This window comes from Anolis carolinensis, chromosome 4, assembly GCF_035594765.1.
Source record: "Anolis carolinensis isolate JA03-04 chromosome 4, rAnoCar3.1.pri, whole genome shotgun sequence".
Taxonomy (NCBI): Eukaryota; Metazoa; Chordata; class Lepidosauria; order Squamata; family Dactyloidae; genus Anolis; species Anolis carolinensis.
The window spans coordinates 90,244,580-90,267,255 of record NC_085844.1 but is presented as its reverse complement, the minus strand read 5'-3'; the positions used below and the strand labels follow the sequence as shown (position 1 = coordinate 90,267,255).

Sequence of the window (22,676 nt, the reverse complement as noted above, 5' to 3'; positions counted from 1 at the left end):
CGGATCCACATGATCTTTCACATTGAAGACATAGATTTCCAGATGGAAGGTGGTCCCAACATGGGTTTGCTTGATATGCCTTTCTCTTGGCACGTTTCTTCCTTTCACCCTGAATCCATGCCTCTTCAAAATTCAGCAACTAGAAGGCATTGTACATTATAGGTATTAATTAAATTCCCATTGTTATGGTACTTTCGAAATGTGACTGTACTACTAAATCATCATCTGTTTAATAGAAATCTTTTATGTACATAATGCATTATGTTTGTTCATGTTGCCTTATGGCAACCCCATGAAGTAAAAGAATCTATTGTTGCCAGTGGCATTTTTTTCTCTCTTTTTAAAAAGGGATGTGGGGAAGGAGAGGAAAGCAAAAACAGTGGGTTGAAGATTTAACCTTCCATGCCAACCTCAAAAGTCGTGGTCTATATTTGAATAGGTCCAGCATGCCCTTCTTTGCAAATAAAAACAAAAGTTTCAATTGTGTGCTACATGTTTAACAAAGTACATTGAATGAATTTGAGAGAACAGTTTAAAGATTTTTTTAAAAGCTAGATGAAACATTCCTACTCACGTCCGATGTCTGTGTATCACCCCTCCATGAACTTGATTGGACAGATGGTGTGATGTGATGGAAAAGAGGAGAAAACTAGTAGCACTGTTAATTTGCTGTCTGATCCTCGTTTACTTGGCAGCAAGTTATGTTGAGTTCAGTGGCCCTTACAAGGAAATGCATTAGATGACTATCAGAATTGCTTTTATTTTTATATATAAGCCATAACTGCTCCAGTGGTATAAAGGAAGGCAAGGATTTTCACACAATTTCATAGACCCTCATTTATTTAAGTATAACTAATGTTATTGCACATAGCTCATTCAAAGCTTGTGTTTGGGATATGTTTACTTCTTGTTTTTTATTATCTACATAAGAGTTATTTGCAACCTTGAACTGTGTTGCTTTTTAACTGTAAATCACATTTTTTCTTGTCTGTGATTTAAAAAACGCTTAAGTGAACATTGGTATAGGCTCTCCATGGAGTAAACGAATCAGACTTTTATTAGGATCTATGGAGCTTGGATATAAATTGAAAAGATCACAGCTATAGGGAAAAGACCTATACTGTAAAGGCTTTTCTGCATAGGCTATGAACATCATAACTCAATAATTCCTTTTCCAAAACTATAGTTATAATTGGACCCAATGGGGGTCTGTCTCTTTGATCAGATCACAGTAACTGTGACTTTACACTGGAAAATGTCACTACTGTGAAGGTTTATCACCTGTAGAGCTGGTCTTTCCTCTGATGCCACGTTCAGATCTCATTAACATTATTCAGGGTATAGCTGTTAATTGGATTGACGCTTCAATTACAATCATCACTGACAGGAATAACCGTGGCTTATTGCATGAAGAAACAAAAGGATATTCATTCTTACATAGCTTTTGCCACCTACCCCCCTCTCTTTAGAAATTGACATATGTTTTGGTAATGCACTGCCATCTTCATAGATGAATAAATACCATGGTTGTAATCAACCATTATGCATGTGCTCTTACTCTGCGATTGTCACAACCTGTTGTCTTGACTGCAGACAATTTTTAAACACTAATACTGTTTTAATGCTCATTCTGCAATATCATTTTTTCTGTGCATGGGTTCTTGACCCAGAGGCTTGTGTGAATCCATTGAGTTTTTAACTTTATGGGCTGGCCCCTTTATTTCAAAGAAGGGATCTAATACGTATGTGCGTATATATATATAGTATTTTGATTTAGAACAGAACATTCAATTTATTTTTTTCATTCTTTTGTGTCTTTATTTATTACTATGCCAGAATTTGTTAAAAACACAAGTGAAATAAGCACATCTATAGTAAAGATAGTACAGTGCTGAAAGGGAGAAATCTGTACATGCATTCAATCAAAAGCATCTAGATGTTCATTAAGAGGGTGATGCAAACTTGGCTGTATGTCAGATGTTCGGGTTTTGAAAGAGTTATAAAGTTCTCAGTCATAGGCAACTAGCAGTTATCTTTCCAGTGTTAGAACATCAGTCTTTTAGCTGCAGTAAAGGTACAAACATTCAATTTTTCTGACCAGTAGGTGGTTTCCAAGAAATAGGAAGAACACATTAAAAAATCAAAACTTGTTGCAATATAAAATTCAGTAATGAACCCTTTTTAGAACTATAATTCAGCACAACCCAGTAATGCATTTATAACATACATTGAGCAGTGGGTGCCTGTAATGGCAAGTGGCCAGCTGTCGTGGATTGCTCTCTATAACGGAACCACGTGGCAGCCAATCTCAGCTCCTCCTCCCCTATTTGGCACCACAGTTTAATCTTTTTGATTTCTTTTATTTCACTTTATTTTCTTGATTCTTTTTATTTAGTGGGACTAACTGGGAGTTGCGCACATGCATTTGGGGGCTTGGGAGAGTCACCCTTTTAGATGTTTTTCTCCTTCCCTTCGTCTCCTTCAAATACTACATAATAATAATAATAATAATAATAATAATAATAATAATAATAATAAATTCCAGCAAACAAAAAGAAAACCCTCATTCTCTAAAACCGACTACCACCTAGTTACCTCTCCCCTAGAGTAGAAAAAAGAAACAGCTTTAAGGAAGCATTAAACCCAAAAGAGATTGAAGCGTGCCCACTCCAGACAGGGCCTGCAGTAGAGAAAAGAGAGATGTTTTTTTTTAAAGGAAGCCCAGAGAGGATAGCTCCAGGTCATTACTCTTCCTTCCCTGGGCCTCCTTAAAATGCCTTGGAAAGCTGCGTAACATGCTACAGAGAGAGAAAACGCGTGCATGCCTGCAGCGCCTCTCCTTATAGTAGAAACAGCTTTAACAAAGCATTAAACCCAGTCTCCTCTACAGACAAAAGAGAAAGAATTGCAGAAAGAGTGTTATCTTAACTCTGATTCTTTTAATCTAGGTCTTAATAAAGGATATGAAAGGGGAGCCCATGGGAAGTCCCGTCCCCCCACAATGGGCCGGATAGGGTGCTTTCTTTACGCATTGCAGACACCCAGGCTCCCTTGAAGGAGAAAAGGAAAAGGTCCCAGAAACGAAAAGGGGAGCCTTGTAAATTTCCCATTGCTGCCAATGGGCTATATCTATTTGGCTACAGACCGAAAAAGCCTATCTGACTACCCAGCTGTTTTCGAAAGATGCGCGAAAACGGATACCGGGGGGGGGGGGGGGGGGGTCTACCAGTATCCAACCAGCAGAAACAGAAAGAGGTCAGCCGAAATGCACAAGCTTAGTGTTTACAGTGGACTCTGCAGAAGATGCTTCAGATGTACTTCATAAAAAGGAAAATCAGCTTGTTTAGTAAGCCTTGCAAATGCTGGTTTATTATCAGTAAATATTTGATTTTTGTACCTGTTTTATATACCTATATGGCCGGGGTCAAGTAAAAAATTGTTTAGCCAATAGGGGCCCCAAATGGAAAAGTTTTAAAAGTCCTATTCTAGACTGCATCTCCTGTTTGTCTTGACTATTTTGGAAATAGAAAGTCTTCATGAAGTTGTGAATTTGGTTAGTACTGTGAACGCCTTAAGTGATAGGTTGACCTTTAAGTGTGTCTCCAAACTAAGCTCTTGTAACACAAATGAAATGATACCCTGTTGGCTTTGTCTTAAACCAGGAGACACACGTTATGATGGTGACAAGAAATCTGCAGGAAGAGTGGCTCACAAGCCGTTTACTGTAAAATAATTAAAGCTTATTTATGTCAAAAGGCCTTGGGGGGAAAAGAGAGCATAAACCAATTTGCATTAGCACTTTACTATCATCCCCTGCTTCCATTTCAATTGACAAACCAGCGGGTGTTCTTTGCAGTTAAAAAGATAGGCCATCAAGGAAAAGGATGAATTTTTGGATGACCTGCAGACACCATGATTTGCCTGCTGATTGGGTTCATACTTCCCTGTACCAATTTCTGAGGTGTTAATTTAACTGTTCTTCTCTGTCACACAGGTCTCGGCCTTGAAAAATAAACTGAAGAAACAGTCCACAGCTACTGGTGATGGAGTAGCCAGGGCCTTTCTTAGAGCACAGGCTGCATTGTTTGGATCTTACAGAGATGCACTAAGATATAAACCAGTAAGCTATGTCTTATAGCTGTTCATTTTGTCTTATGTCTTATAGCTGTTCATTTTGTCTTGATTTTTAATATATTTTGTCTATGTCGAATACTCAAATGCCTTGCCATGCTCAGAAACTCCTTATGTGTCCTTCAAAGCTATGATTTGTGTAAAAAATCATTATTAGTTGTGGAAGGGAAAGTGTAGGTGTGCATTGTTTGGAAGGGAAGTCACTTGTTTGTGCTAACAACAGGGAAAAACCCTTGGTGTTTTCATGGGCCATATTATCCAGGTAATGTTGCCTCTGAGGCCCAGTGCTGATCTAATACCAACATATCTTACATGAAAAGTTGGTTAAGGTTTGGAATAGAGTTGCCAGTTCTCAATTTGTGAGCAGAAATTTGCAAGGAGACAGAAATATGTACACAGTATTAAGTGGTGTGGATAGCATGTTTAAACCAACCCTTGTACCTCCTAGAGGAAATTGTGATATTGCTAAAAGGCATATTTATTGGATGGGTAAATATATCTGTTTCTCTAGCAGAGGTGGGCAACTTTTGTATGGCCACGGTTTATTTTTCTGGTTGCACAAATGCTCAAGAACTGCAAACCCAAAGCAAACAACAATGTCTCCTCCTCCTCCTCCTGTTCATTTAGACCTCATTTTTTCTCTACAAAAGATGCCCAAAGCGGCTTACAGTAAAGCAAATGTAATACAATATAAAACCTAAAAATAAATAAACATTGTAATAGAATTAAATATTTAAAATATTTTAAATAAACATTTAAACCCCTTAAAATGGATAAAAAAAAACCTATTCAAGTAGGCCCAGCCTACTTGAGGGACCGTATCTTCTTCTGTCAACCCATTTGAGCCCTGAGATCCTCAGGAGAGGCCCTTCTCTCAGTCCCACCATCATTGCAGGAGTGGTTGTTGGGAACGAGAGAGAGGGCCTTTTCGGTGGTGGCATTGTGGCTCTGAAACTCCCTCCCTAATGAGGCACAATTGGCCCCCTCGTTACTGGCCTTTCATTCACAAATTAAAAGCTTACTGTGGAGCCAGGCTTTCCCAGACGAATGATAATAGGCACTGCCAGTCTGATAAATATTTTGATAATATTTGACAAATAACTTCAGTGGCCGGAGGTTATGGATATCTTTAAATGGTGCTTGCTGTGAGTTTTTAAATCGTTTTATGTGATACGTTAATTGGGTTTTTATATTGGGATATGATGTTTTAACTGTGGTCGGATATATTTGTATGAATTTTATATGTTGTACGCCACTTTGAATCCCACCCATGGGAGAAAAGTGGGATAGAACTGAATAAATAGTCATCGTGATAATAATAACTAAAACCATAGCACCCACTGACTGGTTCTTAAAAACTGCCTTCTTTCAAAGTATGTCTGAATAAAAAGGTTTTAGCCTGCTGCTGGAAGCACAGCGGGAGGGGCGGGGGAGACCATTTTTGCTTGTCTGGGAAGGGACTTCCAGTGTTGAGGGCAGCCACTGAGATGGCTCGCTCTCTCAGTCCCACTAACCAAGCTTGCAATGGAGGTGGGACTGAGAGAAGGCCTCTCCTGAAGATCTCAGGGCCTGGACAGATTCGTACAGTCAGTCAGCCAATAAGCCTGTGCCTGAACCGTCTTTGAAGGCAGCCCCATGTAGAGTGCATTACCATAATCTAAACTGGATGTAACTAAAGATTAAACTGGATATAACTAAAGAATATGTGGCAAGGAATGGGTGCATTTTGTGCACAATTTCAAAATGTTCAAAAGCACCCGCTCCTTGGGATGCTAGATCTTGCCACAGAAACCTGGGCCTCCAGGTTCAACAAGAGTCTATGACTAGCCCCAAACTGCTGACCTGTGTTTCAGGGGGAGTGTAACCCCATCTGGCACAGTCTGGATCCCTATCTCCTGATGTGCCTTCCTACTGATCAGAAAAATCTCTGTCTTCCCTGAATTAAGTTTCAGTTTGTTTGCCCTCATCCAGTCCATTACTGCTTTAGGTCAAGACAGCTTCCTTAGCTTTAGGTGGAAAGAAGTAGTAAAGTTGGCTATCATCTGCATATAGATGGCACGGCACTCCAAAACTCCAGATGACCCCTTCCATCTGTTTCATGTATATGTTAAACAGCATGGGGGACAAAACATAATCCTGAGGAACCCCAAAGGTCAATGGCCAGGGGTTCGAACAAGAGTCCCTCAGCATCACTTTCTGGGTTCATCCCTCTAGGAAGGAATGGCACCACCTAAAACAGTGCCTCTAAGTCCCATCCCAGCAAGACCACCCAAAAGGATACCATAGTTGATGTTATTGATACCCATTGAGAGGTCCTGGAGGTATACATTCTCCCTGTCTGGCTCTCTGTGTAGGTCATCTACCAAGGTGACCAAAGCTGTCTTTCTTCCATCATAGGCTGAAACCAGATTGAAATGTATTCAGATAACCCATTTCATCCAGAAATTCCTGAATCTGGGAGGCCTATAGATGGGTGATGGTAGCTTATTAACTATTTATGCCAATTCTCTCTATTAAAAAATAGATTAAAACATGAAAACAATGGATTAATATGTTTGCTTTTAATATAAGCATACATAATATATCTTCTTGCAATGCCAGTTTGATCATTAAACAGGAGTTTTGTTTCACAATCAAAACAAGCAGCCAACTTTTTCTAACTGAAGTTGCACATGAATGACCCAAAAATGCTTTTTAAATATAGTTTGCCTTTAAACAGCCTCTAAAGCCTTTTGGGTATGTTAAGGCAATTTCACTATTCTAAAGAGATATGTTGCCTCTTCTTGTGCCATTTTCTGTTTATGTATATATCATGGAGGGGAACACTAAAGTATATTGAATATTTAAAAATAAGTAATCCAATCTGTAGCCCTTTATTTCCCTAATTTTTAAAACTGTACTAGTAAAGTATTAGAGTTATTTAATGCCTTTTTAAAAAAAGTTAAGTGGTGGGTGGTTTTTTCCCTCCTTGCAGAGACTTCAGTATCTTTTGAACGGACTTTATCTTTTTCTTGGCTAGCTTTCTGAAATGGTGCCAGACTTTTTAAAGTGCAATATAAATCAAGGTAGTTGTTTATATTCTTTATAATCTTTTAATGAGACTGTGTTTTTAGGAAAGGTGACTTGTTTATAGTGTTACAGTATTTTTCTTCTTCTTCTTTTATCATGAAGAATTACGTATTTATCACACAATGTTTTTCCCCTCATGAGATTTTCTCAAATTAGCAAGTTGGGTTTTTTTCTGAGCTCATCTTCTTGATATGTTTTGCTCTTGTCCATCCTTTTGCCATTTTCTCTCCTCTATTTCTTTTGATCTAGACAGGAGTCCCATTGACTTAACAGATTTTTTTTTATTTGCCCTCTAAAACAGAGAGAGGGAAAAGCTATGGAAGAGATTAGGCAATTCCCTGCTTGGTTTCCCTACCAGGAGATTCTGTACTCTGAAAGGTGGGATATAAATTCAGTAAATGAAATGAATACATCTCATAATAATTTCCTCTTCCTGCCTGCTGTGACAAGCAGAGACTTTCTAGGGACTTCGAGGTTTTCCCTGTCCTGGATTTGAGAGGTGCTAGGAATTAGACCTGGGATTATATTATGACTTTTAAACTGTTTCTAACTCCCACCTAGTTTACTAAGTCCAAGGCCTTCTGTACGCAGACCAAATAAAATATACTTACCTTAAACCCCTTGAAGGCTGTCTACATGATATATGGCCACTGGCCAGTACCAACCATTAATACAGCACAAGACGAACTTGTGAAAAGGAGTTGGTATGCACAGAATTCTTTGACAATGACTGTCAAAGAGGACAGATGTCTTGTTTGACATTCATCACTTTTGGTCCAAGTACTAACAGTCTCCTCTTCAGTACAGAATCCCGACTAGGCTTAGATCAAACATACTTTGAAAATATGTTGTAAATCAATATTAAAAGGACTATTAGAGTGTGCATGCATCCATGTAAGTATCAGCACAGTGTTTCTCCAAAGGCTACACTAACCCAAACATGCCTATAATAAGCAAACTAAAATCAATGACATTTATTACCTGGGACAAACGTCATCAAATTTCTAGTTATTAAATTGAACATATTTCTGAAGCCTAGTATAGTAACAATCTTCATGGAGATACTGCTATTTTTATTGTGTTTTAAGGGGGTGGGGATGTTAGTATCTCACTATAATATGGCTGAAAAACCAGCATGCATTGAAAAGGCTTTTGAAATGTGCCTGTCTATTGAGATGTTCCTTACATTTAGGGAGAAAGCATCAGAGACTCTTCACATCCTGTGTCTACACCAACAGTTACATAGTGCAATGAATCAGATGTGCTTAGTTTTTTTTTTGTTTTGTTTTTTTAGGAATTTAGCATTCTGATAGTCTAAAATACAACCGACCTCATAGGCTGGGAAACTCCTATTGTTCAACAAGTCAGTTTTCTCAATTTGAATCAGTTCTGAATGGGATATTTTTTGAAAGCAGGATTGTCCCCTTAATTCTATATTTTCCTTTTCCCTGACTCCTGCATGGTCATATACCTTTGTGACCACTAAAGTTTGCATTATCTGAAAACATAACTGACAAAACCCATGATATGAACTGACATCCGTCCATCCCAGAATGTTCCGAACTTGGGTTGCCTTAGGCCTGTAAATAGTTCTCTATTATATGTTATATATCAAGGATAAACACTTGATATTAGTGTATAATATTTCATTGTTTATCCATGAAATGTACAACGTTATGGCAAACAGATAGAGAACACTGAGATATTAGTGAGGCTCAGGAAGGATTTTTCCCCAGCAACAAACAGATGAAAGTGAATCAAATGTGACATATTTTAAATCCTTAAATTAAATCTGGGTTTGATCACTGCTCAATAATTTCAACATAGATGGCGATGAATGTCATTTCAGTTCCTATAATCCACAAACCCCACACTATCAGATGGGATTATAGCCATGGGGCTACTACATTATAAATTTAAAATGTGAGGAAATGTCTATAAAATAACACCTGAGGATGGGAGAGCTTATGGAAGTAAAATGTGAAGGAGGCAGTGATCATTGACATAAATAAAATGTGTATCATAGTAGCCTGAAGTTTGTGTTTGAAAGGCCTCTCTGTTCCATTATAATAAGAATTCACATAGGAATACCTTTGCTTCCTTTCCCCCTTCCAGTGACTGAGCCTCTACCTATTTTGGTTGCATATGTACAGTCCTTGTAGCTATAAAATATCCTTATATCTGCAGGCCATTGCGTGTTGTTACATGAATTATAGTCGAACTAGATGTTCTCATTCCAGGAACATGGAGCAAAAAAAATGACATTCAATAGCCAAGTGTAAGACGTGATAGAAAAAAAGCTTGTCGAGCCTTGAGTTATGACTCTTGATACTTTGCTCTATATATTAGTTGTGAATTCTGATTTTTTTTTATTTCACCACAGTCTTCTACAAAGTGGACAGTACTATACATTACAATATGTTTGCCATAAGGATGTTATAGAGAGCATCACTATTGTCTAGATCAGGGATGAAGAAATTTGCAGGTCCATATGGAACAAGAAAAGGTTTTAAAATATAAAACCAGAGAAGTCCTAAGGCTCTTGGTCATAAATTAATACATTTGCCAGTGATGGTTCTTGCTTACTTATCTTAAAAGCTTTACAAATTGCTCATCTTTAAAATTTGGTCTATCAAGGAAGTAACAGACTTTCATTTTTTGGTTATTATATTGAGTGGTATGTTTGGTGCCATGTTTTATGTTGCTTTGGGAGATCGGTTCATCCATTTTGTAATCAGTTTGTCAGTTTGGCTTTAGCAAATTTAATTGTGAGCACATCAACATAATAATGCTGCTATGCCTAAATTTATTAATTAAAATGAATGGCAATAATTCTTCTCAAATAACTCTATTTCTAATCATTCTCTCTCAATTTAGGGAGAACCTGTCAGTTTCTGTGAAGAAAGTTTTGTTAAGCACCGTTCCAGCACTACCAAACAATTTCTGGAAACTGCAGTGAATCTTCAACTTTTTAAGCAGGTACTACAGAGTGAGTGGATTCTTGATCTAATTGTTTTCCAATGCATGCTGTGTGCGATTATTCGGAGACAGGGAATGAGTGCAATTTATAAAATAGGTACTCACTACTTCTATCTAAATTGTTGATATTAGTATCTTTATCCTGTATCGATCTATGCTTTCTGACTACATCTTTCATGTAGCAATAATCACAGTTCCATTAAGGCAATTAGAAGGTGTGAGGAAGAAAAAAAAGAAATTGTTAAAATAAGCCTATATAGTTGGATACACACCAGCAATTTAGGTAATGCTGCACTAAAGAGCACTTCACTAATGTACTAGTCTTTCACGCAGAATTGGCTGAAAAATAATAATATTTATTTATTTATTTATTTATTTATATACCTCCCTATCTCCTTGAAAGGACTCAGAGCGGTTTCCAACATAGCAAAAGAAATCAGATAACAAATTAAACATAATAAAGAATAATTAACAACCCGGGGGGGGGGGGTGGCTAAGAATAATCTTGCTCAGGAATCACCAAGTGTAGGGGCTTGCCTGATCTCTCTGGGAAGGGCATTCCAGAGTTGGGGAACCACCACCGAGAAGGCCTTCTCCCTCATCCCCACCAGCCGTGCTTGTGACAGTGGCAAGAGAACCCCCCCCCCCCCCCCCCGGCAGATCTCAGAGCCCGTGCTGGTTTGTAAAGGGAGATGTGATCACAAAGATAGGGAGGGCCTGAGCCGTGAGATTGTACAGTAAGAGTAAGATTGTCCAGTAGTGTTTAAAGTTGCCCTTTTCAGATGTAATGCTAACATATTGCATACATAAGAAAAGCTGAGGCTTGGATTCATGCATTTTGTTCTATGTAGGCTTGTAGTTTTAGCACATACTAGCTGTTGGGAGTGAGATAAGTTTACAAACCAAATTACCTTAGTTATGCTGAAGGAGTTCCAAAGTCTATGCAGCAACAAACAGCAACCAGAATTCCAATCAAAAGTCAACAAAGTCAATGGTCTGAAGATAGCAGAGTCCGAGGTTGAAGGCAAAATCCAAAACACAGAAGTCCAAGATACAGTCCAGAGTCAACAAGGCTGATTCTAAAGAGTCCAGAATTACATTACGAAGCAAAGACATTACCACCTGTAACAAGACTGAAATCTTGAGAACATTTTATCTTATGTTCTCAGGTGTTGCTTGAGTAGAGCCTGTTTCTCTGCTAATCTATAAGACCTGCAGGTTGCAGCACACTCTCATCTGGAGCTTTTAACACTTCATTAGCCTGCCCTGATGTACTGGCTCCTGATTGCTCGTCCTGCTGCTGAAGGCTCCTCTTCTGCAATAACTAAGCTAGGCTAGGAGGGCTGTTGGGAGCTGCTGGTCTCCAGCTTCAACACTGGTCTTTCCAACAACCCCTCATCTCCATCCTCAGAGCTGTCCAAGACACAGGCACAGCTCTGAGATGATTGGGAGTTCTCATCTTCATTTCATCCAAACTCAGGGAAACTTCGATTAATATAAACTTCTGTTTGTTCATACATGTTAGGATTAAACTGTGGTTTATGATCTTGGCTCATTCGTAGGTTTGATTTAGACTTCCCTGAGTTCAGAAGTGATGAGTAACAAGATAGTTTTGAAAGGAAGGAAGGGAAGGGGATAAAAATAAAAAGGAATGTAGTAGCAAATTTCTGACTAACCAATTTGAGTTTTTGTGAACATAAACCAACTTCTTCAGATGCAATACACAGTGATATTTAAATCCTCAGGTATAAAGTAGATTTATACAGTTGTAGGAGTGGGCTAGAATGTAATAGCATTTAGAAAGATACAAATCATGTCCCTTGTTTATAATACAGGCCTTTTAGATCTTTACAGTGATGACTTAGTGTTGATGTGTAAAAACAATAAATCTGCTTTCCAAAAGTCAGTTTCTAAGGGTTCAAATTTTGAGAAAATTCATTTTGTTATCTTGTTGTGCTGCAGCATGATGCTTCTCTGAAATCTAAGTACCATATTTTCCAGCGTATAAGATGACTGGGCGTATAAGACGACCCACAACTTTTCCACCTAAAATACAGCGTTTGGAATATACTCGCCATATAAGACTACCCCTCTTCCAATGTACACCAAATAAAAAATTAAAAAACATCAGATTTGATTTCAATATGGTAATTTTAATTCAAATGCTTATGACATGCAGGTACTTAGCAGGAAAACAGTCTCCCTGCCTGCCCAGCCCTCCATGTCTCCAAGATTATCAGAGCGGTAGTGCAAACACGCCTCTTTCACCCGTCTGTCCTGCCCTTGTATCCTATTACCATACCTTCCTTCTCTGCTTCTCAGATCTCGCTCATGCATGCCTGCACCGCTTCAGTGCAGTCCTTAGAAGCAAGATCTGAGAAGCAGAGGAGAAGGTATGGTAATAGGATACAAGGGCAGGGCAGATGGGTAAAAGAGGCATGGTTTTCACTCTATCTCTTTTTTTCATATCCCAGGCATCCCAGACGCCTACAACTTACTCCTCCCTTCACTTACACCTTCCCGGTGAGGTGCCCCCTCACCTCGCCATCGGGACAGCATTAAATCACTTTTTCCCACTAATCCTGATGGGTGGATTTTCTTCTACCGTACTTGTACAGCGCCACCCTTGCTGCTTTCATGCGGTTGCCGCATACAGCGGGGATGCAGTTGTGGCCATTTTTGAGCTCCCACCACCATATGCAGTGACCGCAGATTCTCCAGTCCAGCTCGGAAGTTTCAGCACCCGCCCTATAAGATGACACCCGGCGTATAAGATGACCCACAACTTTTGAGAGGATTCTCCTGGGTCAAAAATTAGTCTTGTACACCAGAAAATACAGTAGTTTAAAAATGGATGGTTCTCATTGCCCCTTATGACTGCCACAGAGGAATCAGGGGAATAGGGTCTGCGCAGTATGTCAAAATAATATGCTATTTTTATTATTTAAATAATAATAAAATCAAAAATCAAAATTTGCTTCCCCAGTAAATCTAAATGTATGATATGATGTTATGTGTACAGCAAGGAAGACATTTCTAGATTTGAATTATTCCTCCTTAGTGGTTGAAGCAGAAAAATCATACCAACATTAAAACAGCCCGGGGTTGTGGAAATGCTCTTGGCTTTTTTCAGTTGGTGAAGCTGTTTCAATTCTGTCTTGTCATAGCATAGCCTGGCTGCCACATGTCTTCCAAATACGTATTTTGAACCTATACTTGTATAAATAAATATTTTAAAAGAAACCAAAACAGTTGTCATTCTCTTGTTTGAGGAAAAGTAATCCTTACATTGTGGACTTGAAGGACCTCAGAAAAAGAACAAATTGTGATACCAAAATGGCCAAGCAGCCAGTGCTTACAAGTATTTTTTTTGTTGGGTAAACATTGTAGTTCAATGCTATGGGAAAACATAATCTCTGATTAAAGCAGCTAGAATTTTAGGTAGGGAGTCCAACCTTAACTAATCTGCTAAGACTTTGAAGATATATTACCATGACAGATAAGTGAAATTCACAGGATATTAGGCAACTTTCATTATGAGAACAACTGGCAAGTTTCTGTCTCTTATAATTGAATGGCTAAAGTAAAGATTTATGCCACTATAAGTAAAATATGTGAAATTGGATAGAAAAGAAATAATCCTATCTTCAAGAAGCAAAGAAGGTTGTTGTTAAACTATTCAATGTTTATGTGTATCACCTCTTTTCCACTTTATTTTTGATGTCATTCATTCTCCACCCAGCTGCCTTTTTTCCAAGAGTTTTTTTTTTTGTAATTTGACTTCATTCAGGATCATTTGAATAAAAAGGACTACATTTAAATCATCCATCACCAGAGGCCTAAATCCAATTCTTTGTCATGAACAGCATTGATTCATTGAACCAATGGGAACTTAATAAATCAGTGCATATGTTAGTGCCCTTGATTCTGCAGGACTAACAGACAGTTTTAAAACAAAAAATGAAGCTTGTGAACAGTTCATAGGCCTATAGCAGAACAGTAGAATATGTTTGAAGTCTTTCAGAAAGTTAAATTATGATAGTATATAAATTAGAATGGATTTTTGAAGATTTTGAAAAATTAAACTAAAATAGATGGCTTTGGATCAGTTTGGAGACTTCATAAAGTATATCCTTGTGTACTCCCCCTTTCTGCTTACTAATCCTCTACAAAGCCCACCTGTGTCTAAATGAAAATAATAAGGGAGGATTCTGTTTGGGGGAGAGAAGAAGAATGTTATATCTCACTGAGCCGCAGAGCAAAGATACGTTCCTGCAACCACAAGATGGTTACTACGTTGATACCATAGTTCTTAAGCCTCATATATAATAACGTCTTTGTAGCTCCTGGATTTCTCTTTATAGCTGTTTTGGGAAACAGTGGCAACTGTAGCTGATGGAATGCTTCTTTGCACATGATGCCTCATTAAGAGGAAGAAATGAAATGGGGCTCTGGATCATAAGTCAGAATCAAAGGTCAAGAAGGAAGTATCTTGGTTAAGTTATGACAAACATTTGTCAGTCTGGATTGTTGAAATGGTAATACATCTGGGCTTGACTGCATAGCACTATATATAAAGCAGAAAATATGCCTCCTGGGAAGAAATAACATCTTCTTTACTGATTTGGAATCTGAAAATAAGGCACACAAGTAACAGGACTGATACAATAAAGGGAACAATGTTATGGTATACATTGCCAGGAGTAGAATGCTGACCAGCATATATTTTCCTGCATATTTTGCAGCATTTTGGAGTTCATATTGTGCTTCCCTCCTGCCAAAATCATTATAGAGCAGTTATCTAATTTGAAACTACTATTCAATCAAACAGAAATATTTTCCATCTTATTTTATTATATTAGTTGCCTTTACATGTCTTCTTTCTTCTAAAGAACTGGATCTTGGTACATGGTTCTTAACCTCTCTAATTTGTCTAATGTACATCACATTAAGAGAGAGTGATTGACCCAGAATCGTTCAGTGAATTTTGTGGCTTTGTTGGGATTCAAACCTAGATCCCTCAGAGTCCGGTCCACCACTCTTAACCACTGACTCTAGTAAGTAAGTAAGTAAGTAACTTTATTTTTCTATCCTGTCACCATTTCCCAACAGGGACCCAGGGCGGCTAGCATGGGACAAAAACCCGAAAACAATAAACAAAATACAACAATTTAAAACAAATTACAATGAATAAGAACACAGTAAAATCGACACTGAGCAAAACAATACATTAAACCATAAAAACTCATTTAGCATATAAAATGAGTAACTATGAAATAAAATAAGACTGAGATAAAATAAGATGGACCACCAGGTTGGTGGAGGGGGATGGTGTGGAAGGGCCATTTGACTAAAGTGCAATAGTATAGTTATAAACTGCTTTGGGGCAAGAGCATCAAGTGCAAACATTCCTCGACCATTGGGGAGGGGGACGGACGTCCAAAATTAATTATAGGGGGAAAGAGCAGTGCGAAGTAAGTGTATTGATCCAAATTTCGGTCATTGAGACTAAATTATTCAAAGCACAATGAAAAAACCAAGTTTTTAACTCTTTTTTAAAAGATGCAAGAGTGGGCACCTGCCTGATCTCCCTAGGGAGGGGGCTCCAGATCCGGGGGGGGGGGGCAATACTGAGAAGGCCCGCTCTCTTTTAAATATTTTAATCAGGTGTGTCCTTCTGTTTGCGGAGTTACTCTGTTCTTTGTTCTGCACCTCTTGGAGGTGAACTCTGTAATAAAGTTGATATTCTCTGAGATCCATGATAATTGCAGCATATTCTCATGCTATTCACAATTTCAGAAGGTAGGTTTAACTTCACAATATGAAAGTATAGAACCTCTTACAACTAGAGATCATGAGAATAAATAACATTTCTTTAGGGACCACATCCAGCCCATAGACTGCCTTCCTTGTTTTAAAGTATACTATTAATTCATTGGGATTTAATTCAACACAGTCCACCAAATCCTGCTGCTGTTCAACTCCTGTTCATTTCCCTGTGATTTCCATTTGTATTAAAAGTTTTCTTCTGTGCAAGGCGGAGAAAAACACCAACTAAATTTAGCCACTGAATGTTCTATCTGTGCAATTTTACCTAACGATTAGACTGTTAATAAATCATTTATTTTGGTTTTGTAGCCAGGGGTGGATTTTTAGCTTTCCACCAAATAGATAAGGTCTTACAGTTCAAAGAATGTTTTCTGCACAGTGGTAACCAAAGGTGCTTTATCTCATTCTTGCTGTGAAATAATACAGTGATCCCATACCATGGTCTGACCATGAACCAAACCCATTTGGAAAAAGGCCAGCTTAAGTGGGTCAGGAAGAATGTTAGTTGAGAAAAAGAGGAAATAATAGCTGATGATAGTGTGTCCTTTTCTGCTACTGCAATGTCTGCGTTTATCTTTTTTTTAAAACATACACATATATCTAAATATAAACTCATGGAACAGTTTGTTTCATGTCATCAGCCTATCCATTGACAAGCATCAGATTGTCACTGACAGGCCTGTTTGGATAATATGTGATAGTGAATGACAGTTAGCCAAATAATTAATTTCTATTGGCTCCTGTGTACTGTTACACTTAACAGCAATTTAGTAGTAATTCATGTTGGAAAAAGTGCAATCAGTCAAATGCTTTCTTTGTTTATCTTATTCTTGGACTACCTAACCCTGACAAAAACAGATTAGTGCTTGAAGGCATGCTAAAAAGGTCAGTGCTTTTGGAGATTGGGGGAAAGCAGTAGTTTTATTAATCCTTTCAGGCAACATGGAGCTTTTTGGTGGGTCATTTTGCATGGAGTTCTGTTCCATGGGTTTTCATTGTGGAAATTTAAAATCTTATTTGCTCAGGATGGTTGATTTTATTTTCTGAATGGAGCATTGTAGCCTTCAGAAGTTGCTGAGCTGCTAACTCTACTTTCCTGCTGGGAACTACAGTCCTTCAACATTTGAAGAGCCACATAATTCTTGCTCCTAGTATAAGCATCCAGTGTTGAACTATATGATTTTCATTAACGAACCAGGGGTCAATTCACATAGCATAATTATAGCACTATTTATTCTACTTTTACTGCCATGGTTTTAAAGGAATCTGGCATTTTTAATTCCAAAAGTGACCTCAGATTTGTTCCATCAAATACAATTTTTTTCACAACTTGCTTTATTGTTATCATTATTATGTTAATTTATTCCCTCCTTTTTCTTTCTAAGAAGACTCAAAGCAGCTTACATTTAAAACATTTCAATACAATTTAAAATCGACAAATATAGAAACTTTAAAACAGAATTACAGTACATATAATTAGTATTAAAATTCAGTTAAAATCATAAAAGCATAAAAAGAAATCAGCCTGGAACATCACTGTCTGCACTTGATGAAAACTCAGTAACAACCAAATTGATTAAAATAGCAATTTTTTTGAAAGAACTATATGTAGTACTATATTTTTGTTATTATTATTTTCAAATTCACCATTCTTTTTTTTCACATTAAAAACAGCTACAATATCAAGAAAAGTTTTTCATCTGTGTTATTAGAAACATCCTGACACACTTAATAGATTAGAAACATATGAATCCTTAATAAAAAATGTTCTTAGATCTGCTTTTTTTTTCTTGCAGTTTATCGAAGGTCGGCTTGCAAAGCTCAATGCAGGAAAGGGGTTTTCAGATGTTTTTGAAGAAGAAATCTCTTCAGGTGGCTTCAGTGGAGGTATATGTTTACTTGTATATTTTTTGGTTCCTGTGTTTTCTTCATCATTGATAGAAGTGTGGATAATGCCTATTTTCTTTAGCATTAGGTTTTAGCTTGGTACTGACCCAAAGGGAGTTCACACTGGTATACTGAGTACACGGACTATTAGATCTACAAAACAAATGAGACATTACAGAAAATGACTACATGGTAAAATGAATTCTTCCATTGGACCAATATTTTGGCACACTAATCACAAAAGTCAAGCTCATGTAAAATTCACATTGTTATGCCCATAGTGAATAAAGCAGCTAATGTTTTTCAAATTATAATGACAATCTAATGAGTAGGTGGCTAATACTTGGAGGATAGTAGGGGAAAGTATTAATGCAGTCTACAGTTGGTATTTGCAATTGTGGAATTGGTGATTTATAACTTCAGGATTTTATCACTTGAATTTGGTTTCAAATCTTTTTTGTTTTTGTGAGTCAGTTGTGTGTGGATTATCCATGAGTGTACAAATTTGTGTGCCGCTTGTTTTCTGAGGCAGGCCAGTACCACAAATTTCTCCAGTAAGAGGGGAAAAAAACACTTGCTGAAATAGTACCTCTCTTGTAATTAGACTGGAGGTAGATAATACGCAACCTCAGACAAAGAGCTGGGATATTGGTTTCAGCAGATATCATAAACATTGATATGGCAGCTTGAAAAAACCCAACTCAGTCTTATTTGTTTTAATGTATAAGAATATTTATGTCAATTTAAATAGATAGAAGTTACTAAATCTAGAAAACTTTAAAAGAAATATTTGCTAAAAGTATTTTTTCATGCTTTACTATTTGCTTTGTGCCGTAACTTTAGTTATGCTTTAGAATCAGAGAGAGAATTCTTTCTTGGAAGTAAGTTTAGTAGAATGTTGTTGTGGCCTTCAAGTCATTGCTGACTTATGATGACCATACAGGGAACTTACACTGGGTGTTTTCTTGACAAGATTTGCTCAGAGGGGTTTTTCCTTTGCCTTTCTTTGAGCTACACTAACAGTTTATTGCAGTTCAAAGCTAGCTTCAAACGGTGGTGCCCAGCAATAAACTCCTGCAAAAGCATGTGGGGAAATGCATATCAGTGCTTTTTGGTTTGTGTAATCATTATCCAAATTGGTTCCAATATTGCCTATGTAATCATCTGCACAGTGAAACCACTTTCTTTGATACCAGTTTGAAACTGTTAAATGTTCAGTGTAGATAAGGCCTGAGAGAATGTTATCTGGCAAAGGTCACTCCTGAGGTTTCATGGCCGAGCAGGGATTCTAACTAAATCCAAGGCTCAAATCACTATACCATGTTGAATAACCTGGGATTTAATTCTTTCCAAATAAATATGTTTAAAATCTGGCTACACATTTATTATAGATATTTATTTTTAGGAATAACGCTTCAGATGGGCATTAGAACAATGCTCCTCATTATGCTATGTAGCAAAATTTGAAAAAAAAAATCTGTTCCTGGTTTGAAAGTGTTATTTTTTGTTTAATTGTAAAGTCCTTAACTTTGAAAGTAGTTGTTATACTCCAGAAACTTGGTTTTTGTCGCTGCCACAAACCATGTTAAAGTTTGATATATTCATTGACAAACTAGAGCAAAATTTGGTCAGGATGTCCTGCAAAAACAAAGTTTTTGCAGTTCAATCGACTTTTTCCATGTTTTTATTATAGAACTAACTAAGAAATTACATTTATAATCCAGAAATAAAAATCATGTTACATAGTGTTACCTGATATGGAGGAATGAGCACTTTTCCCCCATCTTGCCAATATTTGTAGTCATTTTCACCAGTCTGGAGAACAGCAGATTGAGTTGCAATTCATTACAAAAGATAGCATATATTCATATAGCATATACATTCTTGGTCCCAAAATGGCATCCTGTCTAGATTTGGAATCATGCTTCAAAATCAAACAGTTTCTAGTGCAAGAATGTGATGTTTTAACAGAATAGTTTTATTGTCAAACACATTGTAGGCCTGGCATTTTTGGGTCATGTTACAGCTATCATGTTACAGTTTAGGGTAGAACTGGTCATGAGATCACTGGTCTGAGGTGTCAAACGTGAGTTGTTGCTAAACACTAAACACTCTTTGTATGTAATTTCATATTGAAAACGAGCAGAGGGAGAAGATGGTGAGCCCTTACCCTAAACATCTGTCTTAGAAACCTACCTTCTGAGAACAGAAATGAATCTTGGTAGTGGAAACACAACCTGGATTGAGCACCCACCTGCCTTTTAGCTACATGACAAGCAGTTTCCTACCAGGTCAGGTTATTTCTGCACCTGTGATTTGACTGTTCAGAAAGCCCCTCCAGTCTGAAAGCAGAGTTTATTCTCACAAGTTGCTGCTTGATCTTTTTAACTAATTTAATCTGTGGTCTTATCCCCATTTATTTACTTGCTAAATGGCTGTTTAGCAGAAGTTTATAGTTGAAGGCAGAGATTTGTGACCATGGATTACTCTTCCCACAGATAGGGTTAATATGTAGTGTTTTAGCTCTATTGCCAAATAGTGCAGAGTAAACAGAATTTCCCCCTGGCTCTTGATGTTAGCTTTGTTATGGTGCTTAAGAGGCTTTTGAAACACTGTTATAAATCCCAGGTAATTCCTTTGGAAAACTTTTGCATATAATTTTTCCCCAAGATCATGCTGTGGGTCTAGTTAGCAACTGCTTTTGCCTCTCACACATGTCTCAAAATTAACAGTAAATTTGCTTTTGATGTTATCTGAGAAGTAGATGCATAATCTTGGCTTATTCTAGTAAACAGTTTCAGAAGCAAGGCTCCCTCTTTGAGCTGTCAAATTTTAACTTGACCATTGTGAGCAATTTATTAGAGTAACAGTACCCAGTGAACATATATATATGTTTGTAGCTTTCCCCTTTGCCTCGTTTTCTTCATCTATGGAGGTAGTAGCTGCTGTTGATGGCAAAAAAGAATGAATGAAAGCCAGCAAAGCAAGCTGCCATATAGAGCTGTAATAAATAAGACACTATTCCCATTTGTTTAGCTCATGAAATCTAAATATTTGACATTCAGTAGAAAGTGTGAATAAGTATCTGACAAATAATTGTATTGTTGTTTCTAATATTTTATGTTTCCCTTTCATTTGCATTTTAGGAAATTCAAGATCATATCACCAGTGGGTATGTAAAGTAAAGGTATGAGCTAATAATAATAATAATAATAATAATAATAATAATAATAATAATAATAATAATAATATTTATGTGCCTCTCCTTGTGGCTCTAGGTGGGTACAATTAAAACACCAAGATAAAACAAAACACTATTAAAATACGGATAACAAATATACAAAGATTAAATACAGATTAAAATTACAATATTTGATACTCTGGTGTCTGTGTTGCAGTACAAAATATGTCAGTAGCATGCATCCTTGACTATAATGTAGTAGTATTGCTGTTGTTTAGTTTAGAGGAAAATATCTGGGAATGTATACAACATATTTGATAATATATGAACAATGAACTTCTGGACAAGCCACTCTGTAGAACATCCGTTTCTGTAATCAGAGCTTATGAAGGAGAACTTCCTGTTGAATTGTTCCTGTATGATTACATTAGAGTACTCTGATAAATATTTCAGCCCTGGAAATGATATATTAGAGCCTTTGGGTGGTAGCAGACCAAAGTAGACGAAAGACAGCTGTAGAAATCTGTAGAAATGGCATATGGGAGGATAATGGGAAATATATTTTAACTCAACAAAGAGGTAGCAATTTTTTCTAAACTGTAACATTTTACTTAGGCTGATAGTAGCATTACTACGTGTTTTACGTATTTTAGAATATGTACAAATTTTATATTTTTTCAGAAAGGAGGTGCCTTGATCAACACAGCAATGAACAAAGCCAGTCCAGCTGTCAGAATAGCATACCGATATGTAAGATGTATACCTTTGTATTTACACAACCAACGACATGTCCCATTCTTATGCAAGATATTGCAAAATGTTATTTCTTATACACTTCCCTATTCCCAAAAGGAAGGGATGGGTAATAATAGAGTATACTGGAAGCAAAATAGGATGTTCATCTCTTTTATTGATGCTGCCATTGACTTCAAGGAAGAAGACCACCTCTGTTAATTTCATTTTTCCTTTCTCATTATTAACTGCTATTTCTGATTGCCATATTATTTTGGAGCTCTTATTTTAGCAATATAATTTTTCAGTAAGTATTTTATACATTTTAGATTCAGACCCCCTAAATACATTCAAATTTTCCAAACAGTAACTTTCAAATAAATTAAGAAATCAAGATCCAGACATTATAAATAAATAATAAATAAATCCATCTGACCTATACAGTTTAACTGAAAAAGTTGTAAGATTCACTTTCTGTAACTTTTGGAGAAAGGTTTTCAAGTGTGAACTTCCACTTCTTATTTGTAACTGGCTTGCAATTAATGAATTAATCTATATAAAATTTGTTACATTTTCAGTTATCTTATGGTTAAAATGCATTTCCTTGCTGAAATTTTAGATTAATATCCTAAGGGTGCAAAGGGGAAATAAGTCAGGCAAGGATCTCAGTATTAGTACAAAAATGCACAAAAACGTTTGACTTTCCTTTTCTTCTAAACATTAAATAATTATTTAATAATTAATTTTAATCTCTTTCAATTCAACCCACTTTTTGTCATTGACTTGTAAGGATGTGGTGGGTTGTACTAGCTGGAATGCATGAGATCCCATCTACACTGTTAAATAATGCAGTTTGAAACCGCAGTAG

The 22,676-nt window shown here is 37.0% G+C and overlaps 1 protein-coding gene across 3 annotated transcripts in view; it reads left to right on the top strand.

Annotated features, from left to right (window-relative positions):
• dennd1b (DENN domain containing 1B) overlaps positions 1–22,676 on the top strand; it is a 222,795-nt gene that overhangs the window by 163,666 nt on the left and 36,453 nt on the right. For 2 of the 3 annotated variants that reach the window (XM_008119992.3, XM_008119993.3), the window contains 5 exons: positions 3,995–4,120; positions 10,078–10,179; positions 17,805–17,895; positions 21,042–21,082; positions 21,758–21,826. In XM_008119992.3, coding sequence (XP_008118199.2) covers positions 3,995–4,120; positions 10,078–10,179; positions 17,805–17,895; positions 21,042–21,082; positions 21,758–21,826 — 429 coding nt within the window. The remainder of the gene's footprint in view (positions 1–3,994; positions 4,121–10,077; positions 10,180–17,804; positions 17,896–21,041; positions 21,083–21,757; positions 21,827–22,676) is intronic. The other variant, XM_062980777.1, reaches the window with a different exon arrangement.